General features: G+C 39.0%; 2 protein-coding genes and 1 non-coding gene across 4 annotated transcripts in view; 2 read left to right on the top strand and 1 right to left on the bottom strand.

Moving 5' to 3' along the window:
- C2CD3 (C2 domain containing 3 centriole elongation regulator) overlaps positions 1 to 4,558 on the bottom strand; it is a 126,909-nt gene extending 122,351 nt beyond the window's left edge. Inside the window, exons 1-2 of the mRNA XM_070383735.1 lie at positions 4,311 to 4,558; positions 563 to 844 (exon numbers count right to left, since the gene is read on the bottom strand). Of these exons, the coding sequence (XP_070239836.1) occupies positions 563 to 844; positions 4,311 to 4,365 (337 nt within the window). The 5' untranslated portion in view covers positions 4,366 to 4,558. The remainder of the gene's footprint in view (positions 1 to 562; positions 845 to 4,310) is intronic.
- Positions 4,559 to 4,818: 260 nt separating this feature from the next.
- The window catches only part of PPME1 (protein phosphatase methylesterase 1), a 50,050-nt gene continuing 31,033 nt past the window's right edge, over positions 4,819 to 23,835 (top strand). For both annotated transcript variants that reach the window (XM_070383740.1, XM_070383741.1), the window contains exon 1: positions 4,819 to 5,068. In XM_070383740.1, the coding sequence (XP_070239841.1) occupies positions 4,968 to 5,068 (101 nt within the window). In that variant the 5' untranslated portion in view covers positions 4,819 to 4,967. The remainder of the gene's footprint in view (positions 5,069 to 23,835) is intronic.
- Positions 19,163 to 19,234, top strand: TRNAE-UUC (transfer RNA glutamic acid (anticodon UUC)). The gene has a single exon. It is a non-coding gene; the product is annotated as a tRNA-Glu (tRNA).

Below are 23,835 nucleotides of genomic sequence, written 5' to 3'. Positions count from 1 at the left end.
CAGAGAGAAGTGGGTTCAAATTCTAGTTTTGCCATTTATCAACTATAGAACCTTATATAGCATATTCACGTCATCTCTCTGAACTTTGGTCTCATTGTCTACAAAATAGAGAAAATATCTATCTTTCAGGGTTATTGGGGCTTCCCTGGTGGCTCAGATGGTAAAGCGTCTGCCTGCAACGCAAGAGACGCGGGTTCGATCCCTGGGTGGGGAACAGCCTCTGGAGAAGGAACTGGCAACCAACCCACTCCAGTATTCTTGCCTGGAAAATCTCATGGATGGAGCCTGGTAGACTACAGTCCATGGGGTCACAAAGAGTCAGACACGACTGAGTGACTTCACTTCACTTCACTTCACCTCAGGGTTATTAAAGATTAGAAATAATATGTATCAACTGGCAGCACATAGTATACTCTAAATAATGGTGGCAATTATAACATCTCTGAATCCTCAATAACTAACAGTGTCACAGCTACTAGGAGCATAATAATACCTACTCCTAACGACATAGCTACATGCTTCTTATTATGCCTGCTGATGAAATGACAAAACAAAAACATACCTGTTAGATAAGAGGTAAACTGCTTTGGACCACAGCGAATAGCATAACGTGTAGTTGTTCTCACAGCTTTTGGTTCAGTCTGCAATGCATCTCTGGGACAAAAGAGGGTTCCTTCTGATGTTTCTCCCCACCATCTCACCCGGACAAGTATACAAGCAGGAGGCTTTGCAATCTTCCATATGACTTTATTAACAGAAAGTTTCAGAAAGCAGCGTAGCTGGCCTTCAACCAAGGGTGGCAAGCTTGTAGATGGAGAAATGTCACTTAAACCTGTGGAGGAATCTGAGAATACAAAGTCAAAATTTAGTCTAAATATAGAAAACATATAATCTGCTTTTTGAATGAAAAACACATAAAAACATTTTAATCTCTACAGAGAGAAGGCTAATTCTATTTATCCTAATATATGAGAAGAAGTAACTGGCAAACCAGACCACAGAATAACCTATCTGGTCACTTAAGCCACCCTGAAAACTAGTTAGTATTCAGGATTGGATTCAGGTTACTGTGAGGAAACAACACACCAACTTAAGACATACTAGTATAAACGCTTCTTTAACTGAAAGATACTAAATGAAAACTACGATACAGTACATAGATTTTAAAAAACCTCTGAAGCAGTTGAAATTTTTCTTCCAAGTACTCCTATTCTGATTATGGCAATGTCCAGTTTTAAAGACGCTACTGCTACTGCTGCTAAGTCGCTTCAGTCGTGTCCGACTCTGTGCGACCCCTGAGACGGCAGCCCACCAGGCTCCCCCGTCCCTGGGATTCTCCAGGCAAGAACACTAGAATGGGTTGCCATTTCCTTCTCCAAGGCATGAAAGTGAAAAGTGAAAGGGAAGTCACTCAGTCATGTCCAACTCCTAGCAACCCCACGTACTGCAGCCTACCAGGCTCCTCCGTCCATGGGATTTTCCAGGCAAGAGTACTGGAGTGGGGTGCCACTGCCTTCTTTTTTACATAATTCTCATACTTTAAAACTGTCCTGTCAATTCACAAATGAAATGTACACCATACAACTCAGTGCTTCCATAAAGACCACCTTAAACTGTGTCTTTTCTTCCTGCCAATATCATATAATCAATGAGGACAGAAAGTATCACCTTTAGATTCTGCCACTATTCTTTAGCATAGTGCTATGTTCATAATATTTATGGCTTTTAGACAGATAACAACATGTAAACAAGGTAATTAAGCATGACTTTCTATACAGCTTTCCTTTAATGACCCTGATTGTCTTCCCCTTCACAGTATCTTTTAACCATGACTTATAGGAAGTTTAAGAACTCATTCCAATATTACACACACCTTTCTATTCTTCTCACTTTTCCTTTGGAGAGTGGTCATGCCTCAAGAAGAAAATACACTGAAGTCTATCAGATCAGAAATTTATATAACTAATTCTTTGGATTTCTAAGAGAATACCCCTCTGCTTTCTTGAGTGAAGACCCACCATAGTATTTATGAATAACTAGTTTCAATATAAAAATTATACACAGGCATGTGCATGACTATTACTGTATACGCACACAGTATAGTTAGAAGGACATTAGCATGTTATTTCATTTTGATTTTCCTATCAACCAAATACACTTGACTGGTTTGATGTAGGTAACACAGCACTGAACACTTTCACACTTCTGTTTCATATCTTGCATCATTCCTGAAAGGAAACACATTGCCTCAAAACTGCCTTAGTTATCTTTAAACAGCAGATAAGATTCACTTCTAGACTGCAGCTTTAGTCCTCAACCCAGTGGCTTAATGCACTATCACTATTCCAAATACCTCTCTGCCTATAATGTAAAAAGGCAGAGTCACCCAGTTTCTGTTTTGAGGCAGCTCTGCAGAAACTCAATTTTGTTTCCTGATCTGTCATGGGTTCCCAGGGTGACTGTTCTTACTGAAGCTAACATTCCCCTGGTCTCCTTACATGGACTAACCTGATAAACTCCTCCTGTTAAACACTTTTACCATCTCAAATCCTTCAGAGATCTTCATACCCTCACCTCCTACCACAATGTCAATCCCCAGTCTTTCTTTCTCTCTCCTCTATAACTGGCTTTTCCCTACTCCCACCTGTAGCCCTTCATGAGTCATGATTGCCTCACGCCTCAGTCATTCAACTAACATTTATCGAGTCCTGTTGTGTGCTAGTTTTGGGGGATTCAGATCAGATCAGATCAGATCAGTCGCTCAGTCGTGTCCAACTTTGCAACCCCATGAATCACAGCACACCAGGCCTCCCTGTCCATCACCAACTCCTGGAGTTCACTCAGACTCACATCCATCGAGTCAGTGATGCCATCCAGCCATCTCATCCTCTGTCGTCCCCTTCTCCTTCTGCCCCCAATCCCTCCCAGCATCAGAGTCTTTTCCAATGAGTCAACTCTTCTCATGAGGTGGCCAAAGTACTGGAGTTTCAGCTTTAGCATCATTCCTTCCAAAGAAATCCCAGGGCTGATCTCCTTCAGAATGGACTGGTTGGATCTTCTTGCAGTCTAAGGGACTCTCAAGAGTCTTCTCCAACACCACAGTTCAAAAGCATCAATTCTTCGGGGCTCAGCCTTCTTCACAGTCCAACTCTCACATCCATACATGACCACAGGAAAAACCACAGCCTTGACTAGACAGACCTTTGTTGGCAAAGTAATGTCTCTGCTTTTGAATATGCTATCTAGGTTGGTCATAACTTTCTTTCCAAGGAGTAAGCATCTTTTAATTTCATGGCTGCAGTTACCATCTGCAGTGATTTTGGAGCCCAGAAAAATAAAGTCTGACACTGTTTCCACTGTTTCCCCATCTATTTCCCATGAAGTGATGGGACCGGATGCCATGATCTTCGTTTTCTGAATGTTGAGCTTTAAGCCAACTTTTTCACTCTCCACTTTCACCTTCATCAAGAGGCTTTTGAGTTCCTCTTCACTTTCTGCCATAAGGGTGGTGTCATCTGCATATTTGAGGTTATTGATATTTCTCCCAGCAATCTTGATTCCAGCTTGTGTTTCTTCCAGTCCAGCATTTCTCATGATGTACTCTGCATATAGGGGATTCAGTAAGGCCTAAAACGTGATCCTTGCCTATTAGGATTACCGACATACTCACCAACTTGTTTTCCGTCCAGTCCCATAGGGACCTGCAAAGCTCTACCTCCCCTTTTCCTGCCCCCACACGCTTATCAAAAACATTCCTAAGTCACGGGGATTTAAGGTACAGCATGGTGACGACAATGGTAGTGTACTGTATATTTGAAGGTTGCTAAAGAGTAGATCTTAAACGTTCTCTTCAAAAGAAAAAAAATTGTTATGTATGGTGACGGATGCTAACGAGACAACTGGCAATCATTTCGAAATATATACAAATATCCAATCCAAAGGTACACCTGAAACTAACATAACGTTGTATGTTAATTATACCTCAATTTTTAAAAAGTAAAAACCAAAACAAAACCTACAATTTTTTCGTTCTCTTCCTTGGGAAGCATCTCCTTTTAGCCCTCCCCTCATTCCATTTATTCACCCACTTTGTCCCCTAGTCCAGCCCTTATATCGTTTCCATTCTCGGGAGGGTCAAATGCTCTCTTTTAACCCTGTGATGCCCTGGTTTATTTTCCTCCGCAATCCTCTTCCCCGCTTTTTTAACAGGCGGCTGTGGGAGGTCTTCCTAGAATGCCTAGCGCCCCGCTCCCCGAACTCCGCCCAATCTCCCAACTACGCTGTCTTCCACCTTTGGTCGCTCAGATTACCTCTCTTCTTGCGGCTACGGCCGCCCCCAGGCCCCTGAGCTTTCCGTTGCTTCATGACGACCCCGAGCTCCTCACCAACTCAACTACGGCTCCAGCACCTAAGCTGTAGCCTCCCGCCATCCCTTCCCAAGGCACTGGCGTTCCCCGGCAACCGGGGCCGCTGGGCAACCTGGGAGGCAGGAAGAAGTGGTTCTTTCTTTAACAGTCTCTGGGAAGCGACCAGAAAGGAAGGCGCCAAGACGCTTTCCTACCAGTAGACTACAACACCCAGGACGCTTTGCTACCCTACCTCTGCAGGGTTGAACGCGGTCGCCTCCAACTGCGCAAGCGCAGAATGCGCTCTTTGAGGACTCCATTGCCCAGGGTACATAGGAGCGCTTCTCTTTCCGGCGAAGGTCGTGGAGTTCTCTGGTAGGGGTCTGAAGGGTCAGAGACTCCGTTACCCAGCTGCCTTTGTGGAGTGTTGCTGCGCACTTCCGGTGGAAGTGCTGGGGCAAGGGGGTGGAGTTTAGAGAGCCGGTGGGCGGTGCTGCCGGTAGCTGGGTGCTGTCTAAAGGCTACAGGGCGTCGCTAGGGGAGTGAGCTGTAACCGGTTGGGCCGCACTTAGCGTGGGACGAAGCTTCGGCTACTGTTCGAGTACCTGCGGCCTCCCCTTCATGTCGGCCCTCGAGAAGAGTATGCATCTTGGGCGCTTGCCCTCTCGCCCTCCACTACCCGGCAGCGGGGGCAGTCAGAGCGGAGCCAAGATGCGAATGGGGTACGTGACCCGTACCCCTTCTCCCTAGAGGCCAGGCCCCGACCGTTGGAGAATGGTGGCTCTCGGCGTTCAGAGTGGCATGGCAAGGGAGGCTAAGGATTGAGAGAATGTTGGCGGCGGCCTGGAGACGTTTACATGAAGTAGAAGGCAGATCTGGGGACTAGGGGAGGCGCCAAGTCACTGGAAATTAGAGGACAAATAGTATTGGAGGGAGAAGGGAATGAGGCAGAGATTGAGGAAGCTGAGAACATAGTTTAAGAGATGTAGGAGGCACCTCAGAAGAACGGGTGGAGGTTTGAGAAAAGGAAAAAGAGTTGTAACAAAGGTGGGGGGAAATCTTCCAGGGATGGTTGAGGGAAATGGGAAATGACTAAGTGAAAAGTTGAGGGAAATTAGGAGAAGAACTAGGGAAAGATTTGGGAGGAGTAAATCCTTATCTAAGTTTCTGTGAGAACTAGATAATAGAAAGAAGCTGGGGGAAACAGGGGACACCTGAGGCAGGGTTGGAGAAGGAAAGAGAACTAGGGAGCAGAAGGTTCTGGAGAGAGTTTCTAAAGGTGAAGAGGCATATTCAGGGAGTGAGCACGTGACTTAGAGATTAGGTCTCAAGGGGTGCTGAGAAAGTGTGGGGAATAGGCCTAAGGAAAGATGGAGAACATAGCCAGGAAGACTGTTAGGGGTGATAGGAATTGCTGAGAAGTGAGGGTAGGGAATAAGGGGAGGAGTGATGAGAGAGAGCGTGCAGGGGTTTAGAGAGTGACTGTGGGCTCCAGAGATTGAGAAATGAGTAGAAATAGGGTTTAACTAATGGCTTGCTGCGGACAGAAGGTCTGGAAAGGTTAAAGAGGAAGATTTGGGCAATTGATTTTTGCAGGGCAAGTAGGTCTGGTGGAAGTTATGTACTGATCTGATAAAACTCAATGAAGTATTGAGAGTAGCAGCTTAAAATGTTTTGGGGGAAACCACCACTTACTGGAATGGGAGGAGCTGTGCTGGCTTTTGGAATTTTAGGTTGTTGAACGAACTGGGCCAGGTTGGGGGATCTAAGATGTAGGAGAGAGAGTGTAATGAGTTGAACCTGGGAGAGGTAATTGCTAGAAAATAGGTAATTGATCAGGTAGTCGGTTTTGAGGTGTGTTTGTAGTATCAGACAGGATTCTGGAGACTAGTGACTGTAAGGGATAGAAAAAATACTTAGGTATGTGGTAATCAAGAGTGTGTGTTTGAAATTCTAGAGAAGGATTGATAGATATTCTTGGAATAATGACTAGAGAAAAATAAAATCTTGAAGTAACATGTACAAAAGCTTACCAAAAGAGACGAAGATAGGAGATACAGTGCTGTGAAAACAGGTCCTAGGAATGGAGAGAAAGGAGAATCTATAAATTAAAACAGTAGGGTAGAGGGGTAGTGAGAATGGTTGGAAAAACCGGGGAAGGAAACAAAGACTTGCAGTGGAGACCTGACCATGGGACAGAGTAGAAAAATGAGAAAACCTTGACAGAGGAAGGTAAAAGGTGGGTCAGTGAATGCACACAGTGCAAAGAGGTGGCAGAAGGCTGCATGTAAGGTAAAGTGAAGATTGTTTGACTTTGGAAGACTAAGGTAGGGCTGTAACATGATCATGGAGGATCTGGAAGCTGATCTGTAGTCGATTATTTGGGGAAGATTAACCTGGACTATAAAATTAATGTAGCATTTATTGTTGATATGTATCTTAGTTGCTGCCTTTCTTAATCTAAACTTTGGTTTTTCAGTATTCCAGTGCTCTTCTGTGAAAATACATAAAAATCCTAGCTTTTTAATAACCATATGCGCTTCAGATAAGTTTAGAGCTTAGCTTCTCATTTTGGCAAAACAAGTGCTCTGAAGATGAAGAACTGAAGAAAAATGCTAAGAGAAAGTAAAATCTGATTAGTGCCCACTTCGGCAGCACGTATACTAAAATCTACTGATTAGCTTAATTGTTAGTAACTTAACCTCTTTAACGGAGAAGGCAGTGGCACCCCCCTCCAGTACTCTTGCCTGGAAAATCCCATGGACGGAGGAGCCTGGTGGGCTGCACTCCATGGGGTTGCTAAGAGTCGGACAGGACTGAACGACTTCCCTTTCACTTTTCACTTTCATGCCTTGGAGAAGGAAATGGCAACCCACTGCAGTGTTCTTGCCTGGAGAATCCCAGGGACGGGGGAGCCTGGTGGGCTGCCGTCTCTGGGGTCACACAGAGTCAGACACTGAAGTGACTTAGCAGCAGCAGCAGCATGTAACCCTAATGTTAGTGATAATATAGACTCTCCTTCCCTAGAGTCATCAAACTGGAAGAGAGCTTTGAAATGGTCTTACTGCTTCACCATATAGTTGAGGAAACTGAGCCTTGGAGACTTCTGTATTCTGTTAGGTAAACTAGGAAGCAGGAAGTAGTATATTCTCTTAATAAATGAGAAAACTGAAACACAGATCTTCCTCATACTTATGCTTCCTAGAAGCTGGGCAATAGGGTCACTAAAGACTTGGATCTCTGGACTCTGAGACCCATTGTGTTTTTTGGGTTCATAATTATTATTGTTGGCAATAGTTAATTTGAGTTATGTATCTTATTCCTTTGCAAATACCCTGGGATTCAGTCTTCCTTTTTTTTTAGTCAGTCCTAGTTTATAAAGTGTCACTTCCGCCAGTTTCGAATCATCCTTTATTTCTAACTTTCTCAGTTGCTTTTTTTTAATCTTCCCATCTTTTCCACTCCCCAGCCTTTCTCTTACTCTCAGATTGGACCTGTTCCTTTGATAGTATCTTATATGACTTACTGTTTCAACTATTTTTCATAATCTCTTGCCTTTAGTTTCAGTAAACCTTGTTTAGCTGTGTTTGCATATTCAGGGTGGTTTTGAGATTTTGGTTTTTCTTGAGTTTCCATAATTTATTTTTTTCCAATTGGATTTAGTAATTCCAAAGTATTACTGGATAAAGCTATAATAGCAATTACTTTTTTCTTTTTGTTAATATTGTGTGCCAGGCATTGTGGCAGTAGCTTTATGTATGTTATTTCTCGGGTAAGGCCTGAAATCCTGGTTTTATTGTTCCCTGATAGATGCCAGTAGATGATGCTCAGAACAGTGGTTTTGAACTTTTTAAAAGCTTTTGGAACTACTCTGACTTTAGAGCCCTGCTTGCAACTGGTATTAGTCTGTTAGGGTTACCATAAAAAAAATACCGTATTTTTTTTCTCAGAGTTCTGAAGACTGAGAAATCCAAGATCAAGGCACCAGCAGATTCTGTGTGTGGTGAGGACTGCTTCTTGGGTCATAGATGGCAGTCTTCTCACTGTGTCCTTACCTGTGGGAAGGGGAAAGGAAGCTCTGTAGGGTCTCTTTAGTAAGGTTACTAATCACTTTGATGAGAGCTACACCCTCATGACCTTATCACCTCCCAAAGGCTCCACCTTCAAAAGTAACATTGGAAGTTAGGATTTAACATGAATTTTGGGGGCACGAACATTTAGTCTATATCATGTGGTGTGCTTAAGGGTGTTTTGAAAGTCACTATTTTAGTACATTCCATTACAATTAGACTGTAAGTCATTTTTCAGTATAGTTTTGGTTCATCAATAGTAAGTACTTTGTTTCTACAATCATCTCTTACAGTTTTATAGTGCTTTAAATGATACATATATATTAGTCCCTTTTTTATATTATTCCATGAGGTAAGTTGGGGCAAAGGTTAATATTTTCTTTTATTGAGAAAACTCAAATGTTCACTGACTCGCCTAATATCACAGAATCCTTAAGTGGCAGAAACAAGACTTCAGAAACCCAGATTTATATTGGGTTTTTGTTACTATTGTTATTCTTACTTGTTCAGTCACCACGTTGTGTCTGACTCTTTGTGACCCCATGGACTGCAGCGCCCCAGGCTCCTCTGTCCTCCACTTTCTCCTGGAGTTTGCTCAAACTTATGTTCATTGAGTCAGTGATGCCATCTAACCATGTCATCCTCTGCAACCCACTTCTCCTCCTGCCTTCAATCTTTCCTAGCAGCAGGGTCTTTTCCAGTGAATTGGCTCTTCACATCAGGTAGCCAAAGTATTGGAGCTTTAGCATCAGTCCTTCCAATGAATACTCAGGGTTGATTTCCTTTAGGATTGACTAGTTTGATATCCTTGCTGTCCAAGGGATTCTCAAGAGTCTTCTTTAGCACTACAGTTCAAAAGCATCCATTCTTTGGTGCTCAGCCTTTCTTATGGTCCAACTCTCACATCCGTACATGACTACTGGAAAAACCACAGTTTTGACTATACAGACCTTTGTAGGCAAAGCGATGTCTCTCCTTTTTAATACACTGTTTAGGTTTGTCATTGCTTTCTTTCCAAGGAGCAGTTGTCTTTGAATTTCATGGCTGCAGTGAAATCACCGTCCACAGTGATTCTGGAGCCCGGTTCTCGTTACACCTTGGTGCAAAAGAGATCGTTGTTTGAAGTGATAATGATCTGAGTTTGAAGGCTAGCTTGAATTTACTTTAGTTAAGTCATTTAACCTCTCATGGTCTGTTTCTTAACTCTAAAACTGGGATACTTCTGCTTACCTTAGAGTGCTGTGAGAACGAGATAATATATGAAAAGCAGTTATGCTTCCTGACACACAAGCTCTTAAGGAATGGTAACTAGTAGATTATGTTAAGAACAATGAGAAAGGCTCATTCTTTAAGAAATAGAAGCACTTCTTTCAGTATCTTATAATGTATCTTACAATACACAGCTTTTTCCCCTTCAAGCTGTGTATTTATTCATATCTGATCAGACAGTTTTTCATTCAACTTCTTAAATGTGTTACAAATTTCCCAGGGCCTCTGAGGAAGGCTTTAAGGGGCTGTTTACCACAGATAGAGAAATAAAGGGCAAAGTGGAGTGATTTGCTCAAGGTTGCATATTAAGTTACTAAAAGATTTAAATTACTAAAAGAGTAATCTGTTTATGTTATCCATTTCAAACAGCTGATTTATAATTCACATACTGTAGAAGTCACCCTTTTAGAGTACGCAGTTCAGTGATGTTTAGGATGTTCAAGGTTGTGCAATCATCACTAATTCTGGGACATTTTCATCATTCCGTAAAGAAACTACTTACCTGTTCACATCACCCCCGCTTCCCCTAGCAACCATTAATCTATTTCCAGTGTCCATGAAGTTGCCTATTCTGGAGATATATAAATAAAACCATACAATATGTGACCTTTTGTGACTGGGTTCTTTCACTTAGCGTAATATTTTCAAGTTTCTATGAGGTAGCATTTATTAGTACTTCATTCTTTTTTTTTTTTCTGCTGAATGGTATTCCATTGTATAGATATATCACAATTTATGTAATCATTTTTCAGTTGCTGGAATTGGGTTTCCAGTGTTTTGCTCTTATGAATGATGATCCTGTGAACATTCACATGCAAATCTCTGTGTGGAAATAATGTTTGTATTTTTTTGGATATATACCTAAGAATGGAATTGCTTTGAAGCCTTTTATATATTAGGGTTTTTTTCCCCTTGTACATGTTAAAAAATATTTTTCCAAGTTGCCCTTTTACTTTGCTTATAATAATTTTTGCCATGTAAAAAATTCTGTTTTAAAATTTTAATATAATCAAACCTCTGTAGAAAAACCCTTTGCTTCTGGATTTTGTATTTCAGAAAGATATTTCCTTCTTCCAGGTTATAAAGTAATATGCTTTTCTCCCTGAGACCTGTATCTTTCTTTTTTACATCCATCTGAAGTTTATCTTGATATGCAAAGTGAACAGATCTATCTTTTTTATCTTTTGCATGCTTGTATGCTGAGTTGCTTCTGACTCTTTGCAATCCTATGGGCTGTAGCCCTCGAGGTACCTCTGTCCATGGCATTTTCCAGGCAGGAGTACTGGAGTGGGTTGCCATTTCCTCCTTCAGGGGATCTTCCCAACCCAGGGATCAAACCCACGTCTCTTGCATGTCCTGCATTGGTAGGCGAGTTCTTTACCACTAGAGCCACCTAGGAAGCCATTTTTATCTTTATCCATAGGCTGTCCAATTGTGTAACACAATTTTTTAAAAGTCTTTATCCTTATCCTGTTGTGTGAATTTCACCTCAGTAAAAATTAGTCCTTTCCCCCACTAGTTAAAATGCCATCTTTATCATACACCAAATTTCTATGTAGTTTTGGGTCTGTTTACAAATTTTCTTTCCTTTTTCGTCAGTCTGTTTATGTGCCACTGCTATGCTTTAAATCAGAGAGGCGTTTTTAATATGTTTAGTAAATGGTAGGGGTAGCTTCCCCTTCATTCTCTTTCAGGATTTTCCTAGCTCCTCTTACTTTTTTTACGTGTAAACTTTCTGATCAACTAGACTAGTGCCTAATAGCATTTTTATCGGCATTATATTAAATATGTAAGTTAACTTAGAATCAACATTTTGATGACGTTGAGTCTTCCTTGAAGTATGTTCTTCAATTTGTATAAATCCCTTTTGAATGAAAAATATTTCCGATGGAAAGTACTGACATGTTACTTTTAATATTTTATGTTACATAATGTAGACATGTTTAATATTACTTAAATATGTACAAATTAAAACAAGGGATAAATTCCTATGTATAAGAGTAATATAATTAGAAAACTATTTAAATATATTTACTATTTAAACACAGCCTATAAAATTCCTCAAATTCAGATTAACAATATTACATTAATGTGAAATAATTAATTTTTTGTTAATAACTTGTGATTTAAGCAGAAATACTATTTATTGAAGTAATACTTTTTATAAATACGAAGTTCAGAGTTGATTCAGTTATTCAGCTGTATCAGTCAGGACCCAGACTTTTTGCATGCTTTCCTTTGACATCCTTATAAATGTTGGCTTTTCCTTCTCTTACTGGTCACCTTATGGTTGCAGCATGGCTGCTGCAACTCCACTTGTACCTTACCGTTATTCTTCTTTCCAAATAAAAAGGAAGAAACAAAGACAAAGACCGTTTCCTGACTTAGCTTGTCCCTGTTTTTTTTTTTTTTCCCCTAGAATGGGAAACTCCCCAGCAGGTTTTTCCCTTAAGTCTCTGTCTAGAACTGGTTCACATGCATATCCTAAAACTAATCACTGGCAGTAGGGAATGGGATTACTGTGACTGGTTTAGACCAATTCTGATTCATTCTTTTGGGCTGGAGAAGAGATAACAAAGATCTTTACTAGCTACTATTTATTTGGAATTCTGTTAGGGAATAGAGAGTGGTGGGAAAGGATGTCTGGAGTAGAGAGTAAACAGCAACTGCTCTAAATCTTGATATTAACAAGAGGAACAGGCTAATCTGACTTCAGATTCCCTACTGTTTTCTTTACAGCACAGGTTTAGGAAGTGGTTTCTCTCTTTCCCTCCCTCTCCCATTTTCTCCCTCTCCCCTTTATGCCACTTTTGAGCCCCTTGACCTGAGCACTTCTGAGTGAATGTCCATTTCCCCATTTTTGCTACACTTATTGCCAGCAAATCTATTTCTCCAAAATTGGGTAATTGGAATTTTTTTAACTTGACGAGACTTTCTTGTCATGTTACTTGATGTCAGATTTGAGGAAACACTTTTGATTGGTTAGGAAAAATTTCTTCCTTTATACTGTGAAATAGTTACTTTTAGAGAAGAAACATTTAAGTAATAAATAGCTCTTTTAAAAGCATGGTCCACTTATATACCACACTTAGATGTCCTTCAAATTCAGTATTGACAACCAGTCCCAAGCACATACTACCTATATAGTTGACCCTTGAACAACAATGGTTTGAACTGAGCAAGTCCTGTTATACATGGGTTTTTTTTTTTTTTTTTTCAATAGTGAATGCCATAGACCCTTGAATAACAGGGAGTTGGGGTGCTGACCCTCCCCACAGTGAAAAATCCAGGTATAACTTATAGTTGGTCCTCCATTTTCCATGGTTTAGTGTCTGCAGCTTCAACCAATTTCCACTTGTGTTTTATTTACCATTACATTTGTGTAATATTTGCTATTGAAAACAAATCCTTGTGTAAGTGGACCCATGGAATTCATACTGTGTTGTGGAAGGGTCAGGTGTACTATACTTAATACAATTGACGGTCGGTTGAAATTGCCTCTGTGGAATCTCAAATATGGAAGGTACACAGGGCCAACTGTAAGTTATACATAAATTTTCAGTTGCCTGAAGGGTTACACACACATACACCCCCAAACCCAGCCCCTCTTCTTACGTTGTTCAAGGGTCAACTCTGTATTTTGAAGATTGAATAAGAGATTATGTTGAAAATTATAGTCATTCGAAATCATGGCAGAAGGCTGAAATTGTTTACTATCAGTCTTTTTTCACTGTGTCTCTGTGTATGTCCTTGCCATGGACTTTTTCCAGGTGTAAGTGGGAATCCTATCTCTGCCACTAATAAGGCATGTGACTTGGTCAAGTCTTCCTCTTTCTGGACCTCAGAAGGAACTCTGAGGTGTACTATAAAGACTTCTGTGGCACCAGACATGCTTGAGTCTAAGCTCCAGTGCTATGGAGAGTGGCTCTGGGAAATCTATGACTTTGAGTCTTTCACATGTTTTAAAGGGAATATTTTTCTTGCTGAATTCAAAATCCGGCTTGTTACATAACAGACAGCTAATTATTCCTTCCCATAAAGTAAGATTTGAGTTAGATGATCTCTTAATAGCCTGATCCAGTACACAGTTTTTAGACTCTAAGTCATCTGCTTTAATAAGATGCCCTTATCGATAGTAATGAACTCTCATGATCCCAGACAGCCATTTGGTTGCCGTCCTTTCCATTCTTTCCATTCTCTTCAGTGTTGCTAATGACAACTTTTCTTTTTTATATATAAGAGCTGTGGTGCCTTGCTTTAAATAGCTGGCTGCAATTAAACTTCAGTATTTTGTCCCCACCAGAAGACTCCTAAGCTGGAGAATTTGTGATAGCAGTGACTAGGACTGCTACTGTGCAGCTCATGACTCATTACTTGCCCTCCTAACAGACTTAAGCAGGCTAGTAGATGTTGAAATATTAATATATCTATTTGGATTTGAGACATTCACCTAAAAACATACAGCTTTTATTTCTTATTCCTTGTCTCTAGGCAGGGAATAATTTTTCCTCTCTTTTTCTTCCTCCTCTCCCTTATTTCCTTAACAGTTGATGCATAGTGGTCATACAGTTTTGTTGGTTTTGGTTATTATCTCCTAGTAGGCATTATCACATAGTTGTCAAGGAGCACATCTTCTATGTCCGCATAGTCTTCTGTAGATATAACATTTAGCCCTCTGACTCCTGTAATTATTGATCTGCTGTCTACTCAGGACTGTGAGCTTCTTAAGAGTAGGAATCATGTCTTAATTTCCTGGGTGTCTAACGTGCTGGCTGCTTAAGTGCTGACTGAATGAGAAACTGAAATCCTAGACCTCTTTAGCTTCATTCTATAAAGAAACCTTATTTCCTCACTAGTTCCATTAAGATGGGGTAACTTAAGTGATACTCCATTGAAAATCGTTTCAGTTCATAAATAGAATCAATACTTTATTTCAACACCAAGCATTTAGGCTGAGTGTGTTGTGTTTACAAATACATTGACTAATTTGAGATTTAAAATGCTCATATGGTTGAAACTCATGCTTGGAGTTTGTCTCTTGTATATAAAGATTCATGCCTGTTGGTTAGTTTTACTTTAACAAAACTTGACACTTTTTCTCTTTATCATTCTCCAAAACTGAAGTAAAATCCTACTATAAGAGTAGTTAGTTGTTTAGTTGCTAAGTCGTATCCAACTCTTTGTGACTCCATGCACTGTAGCCCACCAGGCTCCTCTGTCCATGAGATTTCCCAGACAAGAATACTGGAGTGAGTTCCCATTTCCTTCTCCAGGAGATTGATCTTCTGGACCCAGGTCTCCTTGGCAGGTGGCTCCATTGAGCCATCTATGAAGCCCAGGAAGATTGTGCAGGCCATGGAGCAGCTAAATCCTTGCGCCACAACTACTGAGCCCGCACTCTAGAACCTGTACTCTGCCCCAAGAGAAGCCAGCCACTGCAATGAGAAGTCTATGCACTGCAACTGGAGAGTGGCCCCCACTCGCCACAATAGAGAAAACCCACACCCAGCGATGCAGACCCTGAGTAGCCAAAAATAACTAAAGATATAAAGTTATAAAAAGAAATGTAAAATGAATTCTGTGTGATAAAGTATTGTGTCATACTTTAGTTGGTAGCTCTTTTTATTTTTTTGGCCACACTGCATGTCTTGTGGGATTTTTAGTTTCCTGAGCAGGGCTTGAACTTGCTCCCTTGGCAGTGAAAGTGCAGAGTTCTAACCACTGGACCACCAGGGAATTCCCTGGTAGCTCTTTTTTTAGTGTTACAAAAATCGTGGTTTATCATAAGCCAGTGGTGCCTTGTACATACGGTATTTCATCTAACAACTTGATGGTGATCTATTTTGCTTAGTCTTCACTAATTTAACAGCAATCTCCTTTTGTGTATTAGCCCCAAAGTGGTTAGCATGCAGGAGGTCAATAAACATTTGATCAATGAATGAATGATGCTCAGATACAGTGGATATATGACATTTTTTCCATCAGCTTAGAATTGTGCACCCTGAATTTAGTAGGGAAGTAAATGTGAGGGAAGAACCAGATTTGTTGAGCATAGAAGTGAAATTTTAAAACTGATTATTAACAGTATATAAATATGAACTTGGACCCTATTATATCCCTCTATGATTCCATATTTATATCCCTCTATGTTTATCCTGTTAAGAAAATGCAACCCAGGTTGTTGTGGGGATTAAATTTAGATAATGCTTGTCAAGTGCCCAGCACAAATGCACATGTGTCTGGTTTGTTTCATTTAATCCTTCTCATCCATTTAATTAAACCAGCTTTTCCTTAAGCATAAGAACCATGGTTCAAGATATATTAATATCAATTTAAATTCAGTTTTCTATGTGAATCACCTGAACTACATGATTATTATTAACTGAATTTCATCACAAATAGCATTGTAACCTATTATGGCTAAATAGACTTGGGGATGGAGCTTCTCAGAGAATCTATGAATATTTTATAATACTGTTAATCAGAGGAAATGTACTTCAGTTTTTCCAGCAACTTACTTTACAAACCTTTGGAATATAAGCCCATTTTTAAATTGGAGAATACACTGACATTTTTTTCCACTGAATATTGGGAAATTACTTTTTAATTGACAATTAGAAGGTTTGTACTTTTGCCTATTCCCTATCCAAGTCATTGTTTAATAAAAATAGTACTTCCAATTTTTATAGCATTTGATTTAACAAAATTTTCTCACCAGATATAATCTTTGTGAATCCTTCTCTGACCTGGTTCCATCCCCATAAGTGTCTTGAACAAGCTTGAATGTTCCATCTGTGAGCTCTCATGGTACCCTAGGCTTATTTCTGTCATAGCTGTAGTATACAGTGACTGTTTCCTTGCCTATCTCCCTCCAAACATTAGGTCTTTGAGATCAAGAACCAAGTTTTCATTGATGAAAATTTCAGGCCTGCTGGTTTCCCTCATGCCCAGAAAGTGTATCAGGGCCTGCCATACAAGGCATACGCAAAGGTCTCTTTAATTGAAATTAAGTTAGCTGCTTAAATAAGCAAGTTGTGACTGGAAAAAAAATCCCTTAAATAATTGCCCTAAAGATATTTGCTGTTTGTCCTTTATCCTGGATCGTCATGGCATTTAGATGAGTCTGGGGAAGGGGTTATAGAACCATTGGTTCTGAAATATTAGGGTTTTCTATAAGGATTTTATTGGCCTTTAAGCTCTGACCTCAAAACTCTTTCTTCCTATTGTGATATGCCTAAGCAGAATGGTAGCTTACTTGTGTTTTGATGACTAAGAATGGCCATGCATCAGTGATGAGAGTGAACAACTCCAGTTGATTTGTAGAATATCATAAAGTGTTCTATTGTCTGCTTTTTTGGTTTCATTACTGATGTCTCAGTGATTGTGTTTTTGTTTGAGGCCAGATCACTTTATATCCTTTTTTCTGTTTACTTTTAGTGTTTTCGAAAATGTTACTACTTATGCTGTTCTTATATTGGGTGAGTGGTAGAAATAAAATTTAGAAAAATTTCTAACTTGGGTAAAGCACAGTTCTTTATTATCAGAAGTATAAGATTAGAGTTGTTCTTGTGCTGCAGCAGTTGTCTTTATCCATCCATTTAAAACAAAGCAGGTTTTTGTGTGATCTGACTCAGCAGGTTGGAAGTTACCATAGACTAAGTATCTTATCTGAAAGTGGTTTTAAGTAAGGTAAGGTTTCATTCATACAACCATGTCGTATATTGGGCCATAAATATCCTTTCTTGTCTAATACAGGACGTTGTGTAAAATCCTACTATTTCCATTTTTGGATTCTGTAATGCCCAGTTAATAAGGAACATTTTCATCACTGGCCAACGCAGAGAAGTATTAGGAGTAGGATGTAGAATTTTCAAGCACCTGGTAAATCAGTGTTTTGTAAGTTGGAACTCTTTTAAAAGGTTTCCCCTGTTCTTTCGTTGTGAATGACTTCAGAGAAACTTGAGAATTGTCTAATTCTTCCTTTTCACTCCACCCTTCTGCTCTCTCCCATAATTATAATTATAGTAGTAAACCTTGATTTCTTCTTGGTCTCCATGGTACTCAGGCTTGCTTTAAGAGTCCTCTACCAATCATTATCCCTATGGCAGGAACCAATCCTCTTCCACTTCTTCCTGGGGATTTCTGGGTGCTTATTGTTAGCTTTGATGATTTTAAGAATGGAGAGAGAACCTAATATTATTTTGAGGGTAGTATTAAAAACTAATAAGGAAGTGACCCTAGCTGAGCTACTTTCTATGGTTTTGGATGAGTTATTTAACCTCTCTTGGGTTTAGCTTTCTCATTTGCAAAAGAGGAATAATACCAGCTTTCTCATTTGCAAAAGAGGAATAATACCGGCTACCCTAGAGTTGTGGAGATTAATTCATTAATTCATCTCCATTTTCTCCTCAAGTCCCTTGAAATTAAAGTAACTTGGAAAAAGGAATAATCAAAGGACAAAGAAAAGGAGGGAAGGTAAGATACCAGCAGGATTTAGGAAGATGGCAAGTTGAAGACTGTTAATTCTCTGACAGGGAAGAGCAAACTGCAAACTGTCTGTAGAAAGAGAACGAAAGTTGAAGTTAATCCATATGTCAACCCCATAAAGATTCAGGAATTGTAGATGCTAGGTACCTCTGAAAGGGGGCTAAAAATAGGATTGATTGACTCCATTAGACTCTCAGATCTTTTCCTTTCCCTCTATTTATTGAAAATAAATATCTCAATAATGGGAGACAGGTTAACTTCTGGAAAAATTGAACCAGAGTGGCTCTGGACTTAGAGACAATAGGGATATGAGGGCAAAGATAAAGCAGCTGGATGAAACAGGTATTAAGTGAAAGTACATAATTGTGTCTTCTAAATATGTTTATGTTTTCTTCTTTGCTTTCCTCAGGTCTTTGCTTAAAGAAGCCTTCCCTGATTACCTGATTTAAAATTCATTCCTTCTCATTCTGATATTCATTGTCCCCCTTCCTGACTTTATATGGCCCTTATTGCTATCTTGCAAATTTTTGCTCGTATCTCCTGTTAAGTGTAAACACAAGAGTAGGGGTTTTGTCTTTTGTTCACTGTAGTATTCCCAGTGCCTAAAATAATATCTCATAGGTACTTATTAATACCTATTTGTTGAGTGAACAAATGAGACTCTTTAGATCCTTTTCAGAAGGCTCACAGCTAGTTTTATGTCCCCAAGCAGAAGATTGGAGGATTTATCTCTGGAGAAATGGCTGGCCTAAGAGAAAAAACATGTAGATATTGATATTTAAGGGGAAGAGTCTGTCATTTAAAAGTCTGGGTCTCTGCTTGATAACTGTACAGTGATACTCAATAGTCAGCAAGCCCTCCTTTTTCATAGCATTACCGGCAATCCAGGGAAAGCCTATAGTGCAAAAGACAGAAACCAAAACAAAATGAGAAAAGAAAACAGTAGTGCATAGAACAAAATAAAACACTAAATAAGCGAGCATCTCGAATTTTCTGGTGGTCCAGTGGTTAGGACTTGGCACTTTCACTGCTATGGCCCAGGTTCAATCCCTGGTTGGGGAACAAAGATCTTGCAAGCCAAGCCTTGGAGTACAGCCAAAAAAACCCCACAAACCAAACACATCCCCTGCCCCCCAACATCTCTTGTTGGAGACAAGACAGTATGGCATCTGTGAAACAAGAAGAGAATGCTCTTTTATTTAAAAAAAAAAAAAAAGAGGAACCTGGTTTCAGAGAACAAAATGTAAATGTTGGGAATAAAAACATGTATAGTAGATATAATTCAATAGAAGAGAAAGTTTAAGAAGAAAGAAAGGCTCCTAAGAAGAGGCTTGTTCTACTTTAAGATTAAAGTTTCTAAACTTTAATTTCTAAATGTGGGGATAAAAAATTCTTTAAAACTCAACTGCAATATAAAATAAAATTTAAAAAGTATATAATGGTAAGAAATGACAGAAAATCTATAAATTTAAAAACTCAAAAGCAATACCTTAATTAGAAGTTGATAGAAACATGCCCTAAAGTTTGATAGAGAATAATATAAAATTAATGTAAATTAAAATTGTTTTGTCTAATATTTGCCTACTTTGTTTTTGTCCATCTTTTTTATTTTGGAACTTTCTGTCTCTTTTAAAAAGTATATAGTTGAAAATTAAAAGAAAAAAATCTCATCTTAAGATATTTAAAACCTAGAGTAATTAGTTTATTTTTGATACATTTGGATTTATTTCTGCCATCTTATTTTGTATTTTGTCTCATCTGACCTGTGTTTTTCTCATTTCATTTTCTTCTCTATTAGGGTAGTAATGATACAATCTATTGTTTAAATGTTCCCCTTCTCATTTTTTGGTAACAACTTTATTGAGATAGAGTTTACATACCATACAAGTAATGATATAATCTATTATTTAAATGTTCCCCTTCTCATTTTTTGGTAACTTTATTGAGATAGAGTTCACATACCATACAACTGACTCATTTAGAGTATACAGTCAATGTTTTTTTAAGCATACGCCCAAAGTTCTGCAACCATTACCATAGTCAATTTAGAACATGTTTAGCATCCCCAAAGAAACTTTATACCCATGAGCAATATGTCTTGCTTTTTAGTCCTCACTTTCCCTTAATCCTCCAAGCCCTAGGCAGCCATCGTTTTCTTTCTCAATAGATGTACCTAATCTGAACGTTTATAATAAATGGACTTAATATATGTGATCTTTTGTGAATGGCCTCTTTGCTTGCCATAATAATTTAAGTTCATCTTTATTGTAGCATGTCCAATTATTCTATTCCTTTTTTGTTGCCAAATAATATTCCATTGTTTGGATTTATACCAAATTTTGTTTATCTGTTCAACAGTTAATAGAGACTTGAATTGTTCCTACTTTTTAACTATTATGAACAATGCCCCTGTGAACATTGTTATACAAGTTTTTATGTAGACATGATGTTTTCATTTTCCTTGGGTAATTTCCTAGGAGTGGAATTGCTAGATCATATGATACCTTTGTTTAACCTTTTGAGGAATTGACAAACTGTTCTTCAAAGCAGCTGTACCATTTTATATTCCCATCAGCAATGTATGTGGGTTCTAACTCTTCATTCTTGCCAACACTTGTCATTGGCAGTCTTTCTGTCAAAAGCTCTTAGTGATGTGAAGTGGTTCTTTGTTGTTTTGATTTGCATTTCCCTAATAATTAAATGATGCTGAATATCTTTTCATGTCCTTATTGACCACGTGTATATCTTCTCTGGAAGAATGTCTATTCAGATCCTTTGTTCATTAAGAAATTGGGTTGTCGTTGTATTATGAGTTTTTTATACAGTCTAGATACAAGTTCCTTATCAGATCTATGATTTTTCATATTTTCAGTGGTGTCCTTTGTTTTTTGCTTTTGTGTGTTTTTCCGACCACACCACATAGCTTGCAGGATCTTAGTTCCCCAGCCAATAATTGAACCCAGGCTACCACAGTGAAAGCACCAACTCCTAAACACTGTACCACCAGGGAATTCCCTGTATATGTTTTAAAATATAATTATATAAATGTGATCTTATATATATTTATTTTTTATATATTCACGTATTTTTATACAAATGTACGTATAATTTTAGCGAACACTTCCAAAGTTGAATCTATCAAGGTACTTCCTTCCACAGTATGGAAATGGTCTGTAACATAAAATTTCAATATCAAAGAAAGCTGTCAGTCAAGTGTAAAAATGGGTAACAGAAGTTTGACATGCAAAGTTTCATAATTAATTCCTCTGTCTCGGGAAGCTAATGGAGGATGTGTTCCATCAAATAAAATGGAGTTTTTTTGGATTTCCTTCCCATGTAGGTTACATAGAGCATTGAGTAGAGTTCCCTGTGCTATAGAGTAGGGTTCTTACTAGATACCTACTTTATACATGATAGTGTATATGTCAGTCCTGTTCTCCCAGTTCACCACCCTCTCCTTCTGCAGCCTCACTGGTATCCATACTTCCAAGGAATAAACTAATTTTTGAAAATGATTGGCTCCATGACAGAAATAGTAAGTGTTAGTTGCTCAGTTGTGTCTGACTCTCTGTGAACCCATGAACTGTAGCCCACTGGGCTCATCTTCATCTGTCCATGGAATTATCCAGGCAGGAATACTGGAGGGGGTTGCCATGGAAAAGATTTCCTTCTCCAGGGATTCTTCTGACCCAGGGATCAAACCTAGGTCTCCTGCATTGTAGGCAGATTCATTGCCGTTTGAGCCACCAGAGAATAGAAGAGGATAATTTGAGAGTAACCAAAGGACTACTTTAATCCTCATAACAAAGCATATAAAACTGATGCTACAAACCTATCTGACATGAAGAAACTCAGGCCTTGAGAAGTTAAGTGACTTGCCCAAGGTCACACAATTAATAATGGCAGAACAATGCTTTAGTCTCTAGCAAATGGAAAATTAATTTAGATTTTAAAAGTTTTAAGAGTGCAGTAGCCCCTCATTCTTTTCATCTTCTTAAAAATTTTTCCACTTTCTGTTGGAAATAGACTGTTAAGGTCAACATATAGGCCAAGGGGTTTTTTATTTAATCAAACTATAATTGATTTACAATGTTGAATTAATTTTCGAGAGTCACTAAGTTATAAATATATATTTATATATATATATTGGAATATATATGTATTTATATATTTATATATATATATATATATATATATTTACATTGAGAAGGAAATGGCAACCCACTCCAGTGTTCTTGCTTGGAGAATCCCAGGAGCAGGAGAGCCTGGTGGGCTGCCGTCTGTGGGGTCACACAGAGTCGGACACGACTGAAGCGACTTAGCAGCAGCAGTACAGCAGTCACTAAGTTATAAATATATATTCTTTTCTATTTATCATGGAATATATAGGACCTTGTTTATCTGTCCCATGTATACTAGTGTGCATCTGCTAATCCCCAACTTGAAATCCTTTCTCCCCCCACCCCCAGCATCCCCAATCACAAGCTGGCAACCACAAGTCTGTTCTCGATATCTATGAACCTGTGTCTGTTTCATAGGTATGTTCATTTGTGTCATATTTTTAGATTCCACATATAAGTGATACAGTGTTTTTGTCTTTCTGACTTACTTCACTTAGTATGATAATCTCTAGGTCCATCCTTGTTGTTGCAAGTGGCATTATTTCCTTCCTTTTTATGGCTGAGTAACATTCCATTGAATATGTGTACCATATTTTCTTTATCCATTCCTCTGCTGATGGACGTTTAGGTTGCTCCCATGTCCTGGCTATTGTAAATAGTGCTGCTATGAATGTTAGGGTGCGTGTATTTTTTAGAACTAGTTTTCATACAAGGCCGTTAATATTTTACTTCTTGTCTAAGTTACCAAATGTCGTCAAGTCTTGGAGTGTATAAACAATTATGTGTTGAAATGCAGATGTTAGGAGTATGTCCGAAAAATCTCTGTGGTAGTAGGAGCAGCATTTTGAGGTGTAGATTATTGCCTTTTAAACTAAATGGGAATTACTCATACGTTGGTAAAGTTGGGTAGTCCCTGAAACTTTTTTTTAAAAGGAAGATTAGAAAGAAGTGGAGGCTGTTCTCCTGGCAATAATTTCTAATTGTAGAAAGTACTTTTTCTTTAACTTGTGCCTGGCCAACTCAGAAAGTTTCTGTGGCCTTGGCAAAGTTAATCATATTTAGATTCTGAACAGGAAACCTTTGATAATATGCCCTAAATAAAGCCTTATTACTTTTCAGAAGTATAAATGAGAGAGAAAGAAAAAAAAAAGTCTGAGGGGACTTCCCTGGTGTTCTATGGTTAAGAAACTGCCTGGCAATGCAGGGGGTGCAGGTCTGATCCCTGGTCAGGGAACTGATACCCCTCATGCCACAGAGCAAGTGAGCCCTTGCACCACAACTAGAGAGTCCACGTGCTGCAGTGAAAGATTCTGCATGATGCAACAAAGATCCTGTGCACCACAATTAAGACCTGATACAACCAAATAGATTTTTTTAAAAATCTGAGAATTAGTGCAGCATTGGAATAAAGAGCAGAGACTTTGAAGAGTGATGGAACTGGAGTTGAATCCTGTTACTGCCACTTGGTAGTTGTATAACCTTGGGGAAGTTGCTTTGTGTACCTAATTTGTTTTCTCATCTGTGAAATGGGGATAAAAATAA

This window comes from Bos mutus, chromosome 15 (genome assembly GCF_027580195.1).
Source record: "Bos mutus isolate GX-2022 chromosome 15, NWIPB_WYAK_1.1, whole genome shotgun sequence".
NCBI classification, from domain to species: Eukaryota; Metazoa; Chordata; class Mammalia; order Artiodactyla; family Bovidae; genus Bos; species Bos mutus.
Note: the sequence above shows the minus strand (reverse complement) of the source record. Positions and strands in the feature narration are given on the sequence as shown.